General features: G+C 41.0%; 1 protein-coding gene across 1 annotated transcript in view; it reads right to left on the bottom strand.

The window, feature by feature from the left end:
• ANKRD42 (ankyrin repeat domain 42) overlaps window positions 1-17,126 on the bottom strand; it is a 181,988-nt gene that overhangs the window by 45,522 nt on the left and 119,340 nt on the right. Inside the window, 1 exon segment of the mRNA XM_042781710.1 lies at window positions 7,290-7,415. Coding sequence (XP_042637644.1) covers window positions 7,290-7,415 — 126 coding nt within the window.

The raw sequence follows: 17,126 nt of genomic DNA, 5'->3' as shown, positions 1-17,126 counted from the left end.
AATCGGACCTTCTAAGAGTTACATTTTTATGTGCTTCCAAAGACTTCTCCAAAAGAGTCAAAAGAGAACCTACAGATTGGGAAAAAAATATTTGGTAATAACATATCTGACAAGGAACTTATCTCTGGAATTTATAGAAAACTCCAATCCCTCAATAGCAAAAAGACAATCAATCCAATTAAAAAATGGGCAGAAGACACGAATAGACACTTCACCAAGGAGGATATTCAGGGGGTCAACAAACATATGAAGAAATGCTCACGATCATTAGCCATTAGAGAGATGCAAATCAAAACAACAATTGGATACCATCTTGCCCCAGCACTAGTAGCAAAGTTCAACAAGACAGAACATAACAAATGCTGGCGAGGATATGGAGAGATTGAGCCTCTCATACACTGCTAGTGGGACTGTAAAATGGTATAAGCACTGTGGAAAGCAGCACGGCGATTCCTTCAAAAGTTGGAATTAGAAATACCATTTGACCCAGCCATTCCATTACTAGGTTTATATCCTAAAGAAGTGAGAGCCATGACAAGAACAGATATATGCATACCAATGTTCATCGCAGCACTATTTACAACAGCCAAAAGATGGAAACAACCTAGGTGTCCATCAACTGAGGAATGGATAACCAAACTATGATACATAGACACAATGGAATATGATGTAACCCTAAAGAATAACATAGAATCTGTAAAACACTGCATAACATGGATGAACTTGGAGGGCATTATGCTGAGTGAAATGATTACAGAAGGACAAATATTGTATTAGTCCATTATTGTAAAAGTCAAGGAAAGGATTATCTATGGAAGGAAATTTTCTTTGTTGGTTACCAGGGGGAAGAGGGGAGGGGAGAGAACACTGTTAGATAGGTGGAGATAAGTATCGATTTGGGTGAAAAGAAGGGCAATGTACCAAATATGAGTGATCAACATGGTGACACTAAGGAAGAGGAAGATATAGAGAAGTACATGGGAGGACAGACAACAAAGATGAAGCCTTTTACACATACAGTACTGCGTTGTCAGTGAAGGCAAACATGGGTCTACGGTTGGATAGATGGGTGGCCTGGCTGAACTATTAGCTATGTCTGTGACCAGGGAATGTACCCAAGACCATGTATAGGGTTGGCAGACAATGGTCCTATAAGTGTATTTGTATGATCTATAAGAATTCCCAGGTGTATAGTAGAGCTGACAAGGGACAAGGTTGTAGTCACTACTTGGTCACAGCCAGCTACCCAGAGGGACTGAGTTGTTGAACCGATGGACTCAGGACCATAGTCACAGGGGACATCAAGCTCAATTGGCATAACATGCTACACAAAACATTGTTCCTCCTCCTACTTTGGCGAGTAGCGACTAGGATCTTAAAAGCTTACAAGCAGCCATGTAGATGCAATGATGGGTCTCTCCTCATCCAAAGCAAAGAAGAATGAAGAAAACAAAGGATTCATGGAAACCATTAGTTCCAATGACTGGTACAACATGTGTTCTGCCGTATATATGACTATAAGACCAGAAGAACTAGATGGTGCCCAGCTACCACTGTCAACCACTTGGAAGGGGATCTATGTAGATCTATGTAGAAAGGGAGAACAATGTGGAACAAAATTCAAAATCATTTGGGAGTGGGGAGGGACCAGGTTTGCTGGTCTGATAGAGCCTGGTGGAACCACTGAGACTATGGCCCCTAGCTGCCCTTCAGGTCTAGAATTGAACCCACACCTGTGGCTTCCAGCCAAACAAAAGACAGACACATATGAGTTGAACATGTACCTGAGGTAGACACACTCTCCGGAGAGATCAATCATGGGAGAAAGGGCTGTTTATGCACAGGGAGACAGCTCAGGGGGCAGGAGTGCATGGAGGGATGGACACAGGGGAGAGGTAACTATCGGGAGGATGTGGGAGGGGAGCTGTTGCATTGGGGTAAACTGTAGTCGATGTTATGAGACAAAGTGTATATGAACTGTTGTATGGAAAGTGAATTTGTAAATTTTCAGCCAAATCCCAATTAAAAAAAAGAGAAAAAAAAGAATAAATGAAAGAAGGAGGAAGTTATATTGGATTCAAACCACCATTAAATGACTAAGAGACTGTCTTATTAATAGATACCACAGGTGTTTACTGAATCGAAACAAAAATAAATAACACATAATTTAAAAAAAAAAAGGAAAAGATACAAACAGACTGATAAAATGTGGTAAATACATACTTTTTTTAATGCACAAACAGCAGAAGAGAAACTACATGAACGGGGAGTGTTTTGGTAATCTAGTGCCACTCTGACAGGAAAATACCATGAATTGGATGGCTTGAACAAACAGGAGTTTATTTTCTTACAGTTTAGAGGCTTTAAGTCTGAGTTCAAAGTACCAACTCTAGGGGCTGGGTGAAAGCCCCTTGACCTTGGCTTCAACTCTGCCTCTGGCTTCCAGCCCACTGAAGCTGGAAACTCTTCACTCAGGCAGCTGCTGGCTACTGAGGCCGACAAACCCAAGGTCAACAAGTAAAAAGACACATTCCCAATGTTACCAAACCACATGGCAAGCCATTAATTCAAGTCCATTGAAAGTCCTAAGATCAGCAGAGCATGACAGGCTACTGAATGAAGACTCAGCGACACACAGGGTTCAAGTATGCCAAAAAGCCAGAGACCATTCCCAAGGCTTCTCCTTATATACAGAAAGCAGACTACATCCCTAAGGCAGCTACTCAACTGCTCACATAGATTCTACCACAGAGGTGATTACAGTATCATCAGGGAGAATACCACATCCAGTTGCCCAGCCACTCAACCAGGCCCAGCCAAGTTGACACACAGTCTTAACTACCACAAGGAGACATTAACTTTCATTTGCCCAACTGGATATGATCTAAGCATATAAAACCTACCCAGCAGCTCACAGTGACCCTTTAAGATGAATTACAACTGCCCATAAGGTATCCAAGACTGTACATCTTTACTGAAGTAGACTGCCTCATCATTCTCTCTTGGAGCAGCTGGTGGGTTTGAACCACCAATCTTTGCGCTAGCACTTGAATGCTTTAACAACTGCACCACTAGAGCCTCTTAATCATATAGGTGATCCCCAGAAAAGGCTAGTAAGTGGAGTGGTAAGTGGTAAGTCACTTACCATCCCTCCACCACACCATCTTATCCATCCCTTCCCCCATAAGTCCCTGATACAAACTTAAAAGAGAAGGGTAAAGTGCAAACTTTTTGGTTCCTCTTCACTTTGACTGCCTCTCCCCCACTAAAATGGTTGCCAAAGTACCGTCTCTATTATTTTTCTAGATTCCTCATTTCTATTTTAGTTCAAGTGTTGTTGTTGTTGTTATGTGCCGTTGAGTCGGACCCGACCCATAGCGACCCCTCGAGTTTCCAAGGCAGTATCACTACGGAAGTAGATTGCCCCATCTTCCTTCCGAGGAGTGGCTGGTGGGTTTGAACCGCAAGCCTTCTGGTTAACAGTCAAGTGCCTTAAGCACTATGCTACCAGAGCTCCCTAGTTCAAGTAGTAATGAAAAATACTGGGATAGACTGATAATTAGACATCAATGAAATTTACTTCATTGTTCCTCCAAAGATTCACTGTGATTAGGACAATGAGTCAGCCTGTCTTTTGCTACTAAATACTACTCCCCACCCAAAACACACTAGCAATGATAACCAGTTATACCTAAGCTATGCAATGTAGACTTTGTTCCAGAGCACCACATTTTCAAAACAAACCCATGTTTTGTGCATACTATTAGCCTCTTCCCCATTCACAAATTCCACAGTGGAGAACTTAACTCCTGGACAGTAAGCAATGATGGATGGAACGAGATACTCCAAGTCTAGACAGCAAGCTGGTCAATCTGAGAATCTATGTGTAGGCAATAACATTCTTCACATTCCCCTTCTTCCCACTCCACCCACCTTCACTCACTGTTTAATAAAATGATTGGTATGCATGGTGCTTAGATTATACACTTTAGATACATTATGGTTACAAAAAGTTTAATGATTAAGCTAATACAAAAACCAATGGGAACACAACCTGTGATTTGGGGGCTTCCAGAAGTTATTTATGAAAGAAAGTCCAGTTTGAACACATGATTATACTAATAAGCCTACTGTATTGTTCCTCTGAGTAGGAGTTTTAGAAGAATTACTTGCCATCATATCATGAACAAACTTTCAGCATAATATCACAAATGAAGCATAATGTAAGTGTCATGTGCAACAAATTAAAGATTTGGTTTTGGTTTTATAAATAAAAGGAAAATTGGCACAAATAATTCTTAGTGTATGTACTCACAACACTGAGTAAACAATATGGCAAAGTCAAGTTAAAAAATAATAAACCACTGAGATCAAAACTGAAGCATTTTCCCAAAAACAAAGTTCAGAAGGCAGGATGATGCAGGAAAGATGGGTGAATGGAAATGGGGAACCCAAGGAGAAAGTGGGGAGAGTGTTGTTACATTGAAGGGATCACAACTCATGCCATGAAATAAGACATGTATAACTTATTGGATGGAAATTGATTTGCACTGTAAAGTTTCACCCAAACCACAATAAATGTTTAAAAAAAAGAAAAAAAAACCTGATCATTATAGAATTCCACATGGAAGGAAGGAAAGTGAAGAGAGGCAAACATCTTGAAAATTTGTTGATATCTAATTGCTCCTTGATACTTCTTAGAAGTAAAAACTTTGTTACAGAGTAAAAGTTCTGGAAAAGAAAATCCTGCTTACTTTTTTTTCAAGAGATAATGATTTCTATCTTAGCATGAATTAATAGTATATTTTCAGTACAAAGAAAATGTTAGTATGCAAAACAAAAATCAAACTCCCTGCAGTCGAGTTGATTCTGACTCACAGCAATCCCTCCTTGGGTTTCTGAGGTGGTATCTCTACGGAAATAGACTGCCCTTCCTTCTGAGGAGTAGCTGGTGCGTTTGAACTGCCAACCTTCTGGTTAGCAGCCAAATGCCTTAGACACTACACTACCAGACCCTTCGAGCCAGTCTTTGTAACTCCCACCAAATGACTGAACTATGAAAATGTAAGGCACTAGTGGCCCAACAAGGGAAATAGATAGCTTGCTAATAATGTAAATAAGATGCATGTCACCTTTGTAGAGTTGGGACCACACAAATAAGGTGTGTGGAACCCTAACACGGGGATTGGTCAGTTTTGCCATCCAGACAGCCTTAAAATGAGCCATCGTAAAGGTAGCAAGTGGGAGATATCTCACCACCATCAAGAAAGAAAAGCCAAGGGTAGGGCTTTGGACACTGAGATCTTTCTGCTGAAGTTCCTCGATCTAGGAGACAGAGCTGAAACACCAGAGACAGTGAAAGACAGCAAGAAACAGTAGCAAGGGCAGCAGAATAAGGAGACTGGCAGGAGGCTCAAAAGCAGACAGAACAGAAGGGTTCTGGATGTACAGAGCAAGAAAGCTGAGTACGTTTGGGCAGGAGGCTTACTAGCAGAGTAGGATGCCTCTGAGTGCTTAACAGCAGAGCTAAAAGAGCTTTATAACACTTGCCTGAGTAAAGCAGAGTCCAAGGGGCTGCGGGACCAAGAAGCTGAGGCCTAGTGAGGGGGCCTGCCTGCAGCACAGCTGTGAAGAAGCTGTCCCAATCAAATAACTATATCCAGAATCGTTTCTGATCCTGAAATGTAACCTGCTACTTCCCTAATAAACCTTATAAGCCTGAGTATAGTCTGGGAGTTATCTGTGGCCATAACAGTGAATTATCAAACCCAGCAGTGACACAGAGTGCCATGAGAGGGACCGCTGGTGTCAGAATTAATAAAAATGTTGGAGGGTAGAGGCATGTCTGAACTCTATATCATAGGAATCAGCTATGGCCTACTCATGTTGATATTTTGTGTGTGCATGATTTGGGTGAAAGTTCACAGAGCAAATTCATTTTCCATTCTACAGCTCATACACATTTTGTTTCATGGCACTGACTGCAATCCCCACAATGTAACAGTTCTCTTCCCATTTTCTCCCTGTAGTTACCTTTTCCCTGTGTCCTTTCCTATGCAGTCCTGCCCTCTGAGCCATCTCCCTGTGCAAATAATGCTCTTCTGATCTCCCACGGTTGATTGTTCTAAGGAGTGTAACTATCTGGCGCAATTGTTCACCTCAAAGGTATACTGTTTAGCTGAAAATTAAGCCACTGGACTGAGTACAATTCTAAGCCTGAAGGGTGACTAGGGGGCCATAGTCTCAGGGGTTTTACCAGCTTCTATTAGACAAGTAAACCTGTTTTTTTTATGATTTTCAATCTTGTTCCACATATTTCTCCTACTCTATCCAGGATCTCCAATATGATCCCTTTCTAAGTGGTTGGCAGTGTATCAGGGAACCATCTAGTTCTTCTGGTCTCAGGGTCATATAGGTTGAGGTTACAGCCCCTTGATCTGCTTATATCCATATGTCTTTGATTTTCTTCACTCTTCTTTGCTCTGGATGAGGAGAGACCAATTATTTTATCTTAGATGGCTGCTCATAAGCATTTAAGTCCCCAGTTGCTACTCACTCACATTGTAAAACAATGTTTTTATGTAGTATGTGATGCCAACTGAGCTTGATGTCCTCTGCAACGATGGTATCCAACCCATGGGCTCAGCAAGTCACTCCCTCAAGGTGTTTGGCTATAGCTAAGAAATTACCATAACTGTACCATTAGCTCTATTACATCCATTTTATATATATATATATATATATATATATATATATATATATAAATACATGTCTCTTACCTATCTAGAAATTTTCCTTCCCCTCCCCTCATATCCCTGGTAACCAACAAAGAAAGTTTTCTTCTATGTGTAAACCTCTCCTTGACTTTTTTACAACTGTGGACTCATACAATATTTGTTTTCCTGTGTGTTGATAATGATCTTGATCCTCTTCACCCCTTGTGAAGTTAGAGGTCAGATGCCTCACCCACATCATTATTACATAATTCTAAGAGGCTTCATTAGCAGCATATTTCATATCTTAACTAATATAACATTGTCACTGTTGAATTTCCATTGGAATTACCATCAAATGTGATAATGTGTGAATATCTGACATCATAAATGGAAGAGCACACTCAATGAAAATTAAACACTCTGTATACCATATAACATAGATCTATATCCTCTAAGGCATCAGAAAAAAATACTTCAATTTTCATGTAGTTCTGATGGATAGTTACTTTAAAAGGTAAATAAGTCAGCAGCACTAGTATCAGAACTGAAAATGAAGATGGAATCATAACTCACCTTTATGCATAGGAGTAGATCCATTATTGTCACGTTCATTAATATTGATTACTCCATCTTCTATTAATTTCTTAAGTACTTCCAAATTACCCTTGAAGGCAGCCACATGACCTGGAAAGGATAAATCTATGACAAGTAATAAAGGCTAAATCAGTGACAAGTAATAAAAAGAGAATCATAAAATAAAAAATAAAGTCTAAATCAGTGACAAGTAATAAAAAGAGAATCATAAAATAAAATTAGTACAAATTATGTAGCCCTTTCTTCCCTTAAAAATGAGGCACTCTACTTCCATAAACATTTACCACCTTGGAAACCCAATGGGGGTTGCTATAGGTTAGAATTGACTTGATAGCAGTGGGTTTGGTTTGGTTTTTGGTCCTTCCCTTAGGATTTCAAACACACTAGAAGTATAATATCAGAACTGTTCTTAGCCATATTCCCTTTTTCATTCACACTATGAATCATACACACACACACACAGAGAAAAACTGGACTGCTGTTGAGTTAACTATGACTCAGTTACCATATACAACAGAGTAGAAGCTGACTCATACGGCTTCCAAGGCTGCCAATCTTTTACAGAAACAGATTGCCACATCCTTCTGCAAAGCAGTTGGTGGGTTCGAACCGTCAAGCATTTGGTTGGCGGCCAAGAACACTTTAACCACTGCACAACTAGGGCGCCTCCAAAACACAAAGGTATAGTAACTTTCAACTCTGAATAAAGATACACTTGGTCTTAAAGCCTGCATTTACAGACCACTTCCTGTGTTTTCAAGGAAATGAAGAAAAGACAAATTGGAGCCAGGTAAGTGTGTGCGTGTATGTGCGTGTGTGTACATGCGTGCGCGTGCACGCATATAGAAGCACATGCACAAGGAAGACAGAGAGAAAGTACCTAACCTGGCTTTATAAAATGTTCTTAATGATTAAGACTATATATACTGAGCCCTTACTAAATGCCAGGCACTGTAAGGATCAACTCATTTAACGACCCCTGAGATATCCAAACCAAAATCAAACTCACTGCCATCGAGTTGATTCTGACTCATAGCAACCCCCTTTGGGATTCCAAGGCAGTAAATCTTTACAGAAGTAGATTGGCCAGTCTTCCTTCCACAGAGTGGCTGGTGGGTTTGAACCACCAACCTTCTGGTTAGCAGTCCAATGACTTAGGCACTACACCACCAGAGCTCCTTAGTTATCCCCATTTTTACAGATAAGGAAACTAAAATTCAGAAAAATTAAAAGACTTGTCTGGCATCACACAGTAAGTGCTAGAGCTTATTATGAATGATCTGACTTCATTCCTGCTTTTCATCATTACTTTATCTTGCCTCCTAAAAGTAAATGAATGTGTCTGATTTTGAGGAGAGTCACAATAGGTACCAAAACTATACAGCAGCGTCAGAAGAAGCTCACAAAGGAATTGAGAAATAGGTAAGATCTGAATGAATTAATCAAATGGCAGATTAGCATTACCAGCAAAAAGCTAAGCAAGAATAAAATATTTTTTTGAAAAGCATTCACAAGTCTCTGACCACAAACTTTAAAAAAATGATGCAGGGATTAAATGAGACACCTAGCACAGTGTCTGGCCTATGACTCATCTGTCCGTTTGTCACACTGTGGTGGCTTATGGGTGGTTATAAGGCTCGAAGCTTTGTCATTGGCATTTCAAATACCAGCAGGGTCATGCATAGTGGACAGGTTTCAGTAGAGCTTCCAGACAAAGAAAGACTGGGAAGAAGGATGGGGCCCATCCACATCTGCAAAAACTGGCCACCAAAACCTTATGAATAGCAGTGAAACACAGTCTGATATATGACTGGAAAACTTTATGAATAGCCCCGAAACATCGCCTGATGTAGTGCTGGAAGAGAAGCTCCTCAGGTTGTTGTTGTTGTTATGTGCCGCTGAGTTGGCCCCGACTCACAGCGACCCCTCCTTGGGTTTCCGAGGCAGTATCACTATGGAAGTAGAATGCCCCATCTTCCTTCCGAGGCATGGCTGGTGAGTTTGAACCACCAGCCTTCTGGTTAGCAGTCAAGTGCCTTAGGCACTATACTACCAGAGCTCCCCCTCAGGTTGTAAGGCACTCAAAATATGACTAGGGAAGTGCTACCTCCCCAAAGTAGAGTCGACCTTAATGATATGGATGGAGTGAAGCTTTTTCCAAGACCTTTCTATGCTGATGGGGTATGGTTCAAAATGGAAAGAAACAGCTGCAAACATCCATTAATAACTGGAACATGGAATGTAGGAAGTATGAATGTAGGAAAATTGGAAGTTGCCAAAAAATGAAATGGAATGCATAAAAACTGATATCCTAGGTATTAATGGGGAGCTCTGGTAGCATAGTGGCTAAGGCACTTGACTGCTAACCAGGAGGCTGGCGGTTCAAACCCACCAGCCACTCCTCGGAAGAAAGATGAGGCAATCACTACTTCCATAGTGATACTGCCTCGGAAACCCAAGGAGGGGTTGCTGTGAGTCGGGTCCAACTCGACGGCACATAACAACAACAACAGGCATTAGTGATGTGAAATGGACTGGTTTTGGCTATTTTGAATCACAGTCATATGCTCTACTATTATAGAAATAACAAAGTGAAGAGGAATGCAGATGCATTCATCATCAAAAGAACGCTCAAGATCTATCCTAAAGTTCAGTGCTATCAGTGGTAGGATAATATCCACACACCCACAAGGAAGACCAGTTAATACTATTATTCAAATGTACACACTAATGACTAAAGCCAAAGATGAAAAAATTGAAGATTTTTACCAACTTCTGCATTCTGAAATTGATCAAATATGCAATCAAGATGCATTGATAATTACTGGTGATTGGAATGTGAAAGCTGGAAACAAAGAAGAATCATCAATATTTGGAAAATAGGCCTTAGTGACAGAAATGATGGAGATGGCATGATAGAATATTGCAAGACCAACAATTTATTCATTGCAAATACCTCTTGTCAAAAACATGGACCTCACCAGAAGGAATACAGAGAACTCGGATTGACTACATTTGTGGAAAAAGGCAATGGAGAAGCTTGATACCATCAGCCAAAACAAGCAAGGACATTAGAGAGATGCAAATCAAAACAACGAGATACCATCTTGCCCCAGCACTAGTAGCAAAGTTCAACAAGACAGAAAATAACAAATGCTGGTGAGGATGTGGAGAGATCAGGGCTCTCATACACTGCTTGTGGGGCTGTCAAATGATACAACTACTGTATGGCAATTCTCTAAAAAGTTGAAATTAGAAATACCATTTCACCCAGCAATTCCATTTGTAGGTGTATATCCTAAAGAAGTGAGAACCAGGACAAGAACAGATACATGCACACCCATGTTCACTGCAGTACTACTTACAATAGCAAAAAGATGGAAACAACCTAGGTGCCCATCAACAAAAGAGTGGATAAGCAAACTATGGTATATACACACAATGGAATACTATGTAACCCTAAAGAATAATGCCGAATCTGCAAAACACCGCATCTTGTGGATGAACTCACAGGACATTATGCCTGAGTGAAATCAGTCAGTCACAGAAGGACAAATATCGTATTAGTCCGTTATTGTAAAAAGTCAATGAAAGGTTTATATATGGAAGGAAATTTTCTTTGTTGGTTACTAGGGGTGGGAGGGGTAGGGAGGAAACACTGTTAGGTAGGTAGAGACAAGTATTGATTTGGGTGAAGGAAGGGCAATGTACCAAAAGTTAGTGATCAACATGGTGGCACTGAGGAAGAGGAAGACACAGAGAGGTGCAAGGAAGTTACAGACAACAAAGATGAACCCTTTTGTACATACAGCACTGTGTTGTCAGTGAAAGCAAACACTGATACACAGGTGGATGACTGGACAGGCTGAATGATTAGGTACATCTATGCAGGGGGGAGTGTGCCCATGACCATGTACAGAGTTGGCAGACAATGTTTCTAGAAGTGTATTTGTATATTCTGTAAGAATTTCCAGGTATATAGCCTAAGGCATTTGACTGCTAACCAGAAGGCTGACAGTTTAAACCCATCAGCCACCTCTCAGAAAGAAAGTTGGGCAATCTACTTCCGTAGTGATACTGCCTTGGAAACCCAAGTGGGGTCACTACGACTCAGATCCAACTCGACGGCAGTGAGTTCGATTTTTTGGTTAGGAGAACTGTGGTGCAGTGACTCAGGCCTTCTGGGGCAGCTTTATTTTCAGGTCGGGCTACTAGGCAGGTGGGCGGAGCACAGCAGTTGGGGCCTTGTGAAGCAGCTTTAAGTCTGGGCCCCCAACTAGGTAAGGACAGGTGGGGAAGTGAGCAGAGCAGATGGAACAACTAAGGGAGATGAAATTGTCTGTCAGTTTGTCGTACTGTGGCTGAAGGCTATGACACTGGTGTTGCAAAATGCCAGCAGGGTTACCCATGGTGGACAAGTTTCAGTGGATCTTCTAGACTAAGGCAGACTCAGAAGCAGGAAGAGGCCATCTAATTCTCAAAGAATTGGCCGGTGAAAACCTTATGAATAGCAGTGAAACACAGTCTGATATATTACTGGAAAACTTTATGAATAGACCAGAAACATTTTCTGATATAGTGCCAGAAGATGAGCCCATCAGGTCAGAAGGCACTCAAAATATGACTGGGGAAGAGATGACTCTTCAGACTAAAGATGACCTTAATGATATAGATGAAGTAAAGATTTCAGAATCTCCATTGGCTGATGTGGCATGGCTCAACATGAGTAAAAACAGCTACAAATACCCATTGATAATCGCGACATGGAATGTACAAAGTATGAATCTAGGAAAACTAGAAGTTGTCAAAAATTAAATGGCACGCATAAAGATCAATATCCTAGGCATTAGTGAGCTGAAATGAACTGGTTTTGGCCATTTTGAATCAGACAAACATATGATCTACTATACGAGGAATGATACATTGAAGAGGAATGGTGTGGCATTCATCACCATAAAGAATGTTTCTAGATCTCTCCTGAAGTACAATGCTGTCATTGACAGGATAATATCCACACACCTACAAGGAAGAATAGTTAATATGACTATTATTCAAATCTATGCACCAACTACCAAAGCCAAAGATGAGGAAATTAAAGATTTTTACCAACTTCTGCAGTCTAAAATTGGCCAAACAAGCAATCAAGATGTGATGATTATCACTGGTGACAGGAATGCAAAGGTTGAAAACAAAGAAGAGTCACCAGTAGTTGGAAAATATGGCCTTCATGATGGACATAACACTGGAGACCACATGACAGAATTCTGCAAGACCAACAACTTACTCATTGCAAGTATCTTTTTACAACAATACAAATGATGGCTATCCACATGGACTGTGCCTGACATAATACACAGGAATCAGATTGAATACATCTGTGGTATGAGGCAATGGATGAGTTTAGTATCTTCAGCCAAAACAAGGCCAGGTCCTGATTGAAGCATGCCATCAACTACTCATATGCAAGTTCAAGTTGAAGACAGTTAAAACAAGTCCATGAGAGCCAAAATATGATCTTGATAATATCCCTCCTGGATTTAGAGACCATCTAAAGAATAGATTTGATACACTGAACACCAATGACCAAAAACCAGAGGAATTGAAGGATGACATCAAGAACATCATCCATGAAGAAAGCAAGAAGTCATTAAAAAGACAAGAAAGGAAGCACAGACTAAAATGCATGCCAGAAGACACTCTGAAACTTTACCTTGAGCAGAGAGTAGCTAAAGCAAATGGAAGAAATAATAAGATAAAAGAGCTGAACAGATGATTTCAAAGAACAGCTCAAGAAGACAAAGTCAGTTATCATAATGAAATGTGTAAAGACCTGGAGTTAGAAAACCAGAAGGGAAGAACACGCTTGGCATTTCTCAAGCTGAAAGAACTATAGAAAAAACTAAAGCCTCAAGTTGCAATACTGAAAGATTCTATGGGCAAAATATTGACTAATGCAGGAAACATCAAAAGATGTTGGATGGAATAGAGTCACTGTACCAAAAAGAATTGGTTGATGTTCAATTATTTCAGGAAGTGGCATATGATCAAGAACCAAAGGTACTGAAGGAAGAAGTCGAGGCTGTACTGAAGGAACTGGAAAAGAACAAGGTCCAAGAATTGACAGAATAACCATTGAGATGTTTCAAAAAACAAATGCCTCGCTGGAGGCACTCGTTCATCTATGCCAAGAGATTTGGAAGACAGCTACCTGGCCAACTGACTACAAGAGATTCATATCTGTACCCATTCCAAAGAAAGGTGATGCCAAAGAATGTGGAAATTATCCAACAGTATCATTAATATCACATGCAAGTAAAATCTTACTGAAGATAATTCAAAAATAGTTGCAGCATAAAGAGGGAGAACAATGTGGTACAAAACTCAAAATCATTTGGAGGCAAAAAAAAAAAGGTGGGGACCAGGTTTGCTGGTCCAATAGATCCTGGTGGAACCACTGAGACTATGGCCCCTAGCTGCCCTTCAGATCTGGAAATGAACCCACAACTGTGGTTTCCAGCCAAACAAAGTACAGGCATGTGAGTTAAACGTTTACCTCAAGTAAACACACGCCCTGGAGAGAACAATCATGGGAGAATGAAGGGCTGCTTATGCACAGGGAGATAGCTCAGGGGTGCAGAAGAGTATGAAGGGATGGACACTGGGAGGAGGTAACTATGGGGAGGAAGTGGGAGGGGAGCTGCTGCATTGTAAATTTTGGTCAATGACATGAGACGAAGTATATGTGAACTGCTGTATGAAAAGTGAATTTACTCTGTAAATCTTCACCCAAATCCTAATAAAAAAAAAAAAAAATGGTTGCAGCAATATACTGACAAGAGAGCTTCCAGAACTGCAAGCTGGATTCAGAAGAGGACATGGAGTCAGGAGTATCATGGCTGATGTCAGATGTATCTTAGCTAAAACCAAAGAACACCAGAAAGATGTTTACTTGGGTTTAACTGACTATGCAAAAGCATTCGATTGTGTGGATCATAACAAATTATGGACAACATTGAGAGGAATGAGAATTCCAGAATACTTGATTGCACTCATGAGGAAATTGTACATAGATCAGGAGGCTGTCATTCCAGCAGAATAAGGGGACATGAATGGCTTAAAATCAGGAAGGGGGTGTGTCAGGGTTGTATCCTTTCACCATACTTATTCAATTTGTATGCTGAGCAAATAATCCAAGAAGCTGGATTATATGAAGAAGAATACGGCATCAGAATAGAGAGATGCAAATCAAAAAAACAATGAGATACCATCTTGCTCCAGCACTAGTAGGACAATTCAACAAGACAGAAAACAACAAATGCTGGTGAGGATGCGGAGAGATTGGGACTCTCATACACTGCTGGTGGGACTGTCGAATTGTACAACCACTGTGGGAAGCAGTACAGTGAGTCCTTTAAAGGTTGAAATTAGAAATAACATTTGACCCAGCCATTCCATTACTAGATACATATCCTAAAGAAGTGAGAGCCAGGACAAGAGCAGACATATGCACACCCATGTTCATCGCAGCACTATTTACAACAGCAAAAAGAGGGAAACAACCTAGACACTATTTACAACAGCAAAAAGATGGAAACAACCTAAGCAAGCCCATCAACTGAGGAATGGATAGTCAAACTATGGTACATACACACACTGGAATACTATGCAACCCTAAAGAATAACCTAGTATCTGCAAAACACCGCATAATGTGGATGAACTTGGAGGACATTATTCTGAGTGAAATAAGTCAATCACAGAAGGACAAATATTGTATTAGTCCATTATTGTAAAAGTCAAGCAAAGGTTTATCTATGGAAGGAAATTTTCTTTGTTGGTTACCAGGGGTGGGAGGGGAGGGGAGGGAACACCGTTAAATAGGTAGAGATAAGTATTGATTTGGGTGAAGAAAAGGGGATTGTACCAAATGTGAGTGATCAACATGGTGGCACTGAAGAAGAGGAAGACAGAGAGAGGTACATGGGAAGTGCAGACAACAAAGATAAACCCTTTTACACATACAGTACTGCACTGTCAATGAAGGCAAACACAGATATACAGATGGATAGATGGGTAGACAGGCTGAACAATTAGGTACACCTATGAAGCAAGGAGTGTACCCAAGACCATGTATAGGGTTGGCAGACAATGGTTCTAAAAGTGTATTTGTATGTTCTATAAGAACTCCCAGGTATATAGGAGAGCTGACGTGGGACAAGGTTGTAGTCACTTCTTGGTCACAGCCAGCTACCCAGAGGGAGTTGTGTAGTTGAACCTGTGGGCTCAGGACCATAGTTGCAGGGGACATCAAGCTCAATTGGCACAACATACTATACAAAACACTGTTCCACCTCCTACTATAGCAAGTAGCAACTGGGATCTTAAAAGCTTGCAAGCAGCCATCTGGAGGCAATGATGGTTCTCTACTTGTCCTGAGCAAAGAAGAATGAAGAAAACCAAAGATTCACAGAAACAAGTAGTCCTAGTAACTGGTAAACCATGCAATCTGCAGCCTATACGACTATGAGACCAGAAGAATTAGATGGTGCCTGGCTACCAATGTCAACCACTCGGAGGGGGATCTATGTAGGAGATCCTTGATAGAGAAGGAGAACAATGTGGAACAAAACTCAAAATCATTTGGAGAAAAAAAAAGGGGGGGGACCAGGTTTGCTGGTCTGATAGAGCCTGGTGGAACCACTGAGCCTATAGCCCCTAACTGCCCTTCAGGTCTAGAATTGAACCCACACCTGTAGCTTCCAGTCAAACAAAAGACAGGCATAGGACTTGAACATTTACCTGAGGTAGATACACTCCTTGGAGAGATCAATCATGAGAGGAAGAAGGGATGTTTATGCACGGGGAGACAACTCCGGGGCAGGAGTGCATGGAGGGATGGATACAGGGAAGAGTTAACTATGAGAAGTGGGAAGGGGTGAATTGTTGCATTGGGGTAAATTGTAGTCACTGTCATGAGACAAAGTGTATGTGAACTGCTGTATGGAAAGTGAATTTTCTTTGTAAACTTTCATCCAAATGACAATAAAAAGTGAATATGGCATCAGGATTGGAGGAAGACTCATTAACACCCTGCCACATGCAGATGACACAATGCTGAAAGTGAGGATTACTTGAGGCATTTACTGATGAAGGTTAAAGACTGCAGTATGGATTACACTTCAACATGAAGAAAAGAAAAATCCTCACAACTGGTCAATAAACAGCTTGACAAAGGATAGAGAAAAGATTGAAGTTGTAAAGGACTTCATATTACTTGGTTCTACAATCAACACCAGTGAAAGCAGCAGTCAAGATAATCAGATGACATATTCCATTGGGCAAAAACCTGTTTAAAGTGCTGAAGAACAAAGATGTCTCCTTGAAGACTAAGGTGCACCTAACCCAAGCCACAGTATTTCCAATCACCTCTTATGAATGTGAGAGGTGGACACTGACTAAGGAAGACCGAAGAAGAGTTGATGCTTTTGAGTTGCGGTGTTGACAAAGAATACTGAGAGTACTATGTTGTTGTTGTTGTTGTTAAGTGCCGTCGAGTCGTTTCCGACTGATTGCGACCCCATGCACAGCAGAACGAAACACTGCCCAATCCCGCGCCAGCCCCACAATCCATGCTATACTCGAGACCATCATCGCAGCCACTGTATCAATCCATCTCCCTGAAGGCCTCCCCCTCTTTCGTTGACCCTCCACCCTACCAAGCATGACATTCTTCTCCAGGGAATGGTCCCTTCTGACAACATGACCAAAATAGGTGAGACGAAGTCTGGCCATTCTTGCTTCCAAGGAGCATTCTGGCT

Source organism: Orycteropus afer, unplaced genomic scaffold, assembly GCF_000298275.1.
Source record: "Orycteropus afer afer isolate SDZICR_OR568_19922 unplaced genomic scaffold, OryAfe1.0 scaffold00154, whole genome shotgun sequence".
Taxonomy (NCBI): Eukaryota; Metazoa; Chordata; class Mammalia; order Tubulidentata; family Orycteropodidae; genus Orycteropus; species Orycteropus afer.
This window is presented reverse-complemented; position numbering and strand designations above follow the sequence as displayed.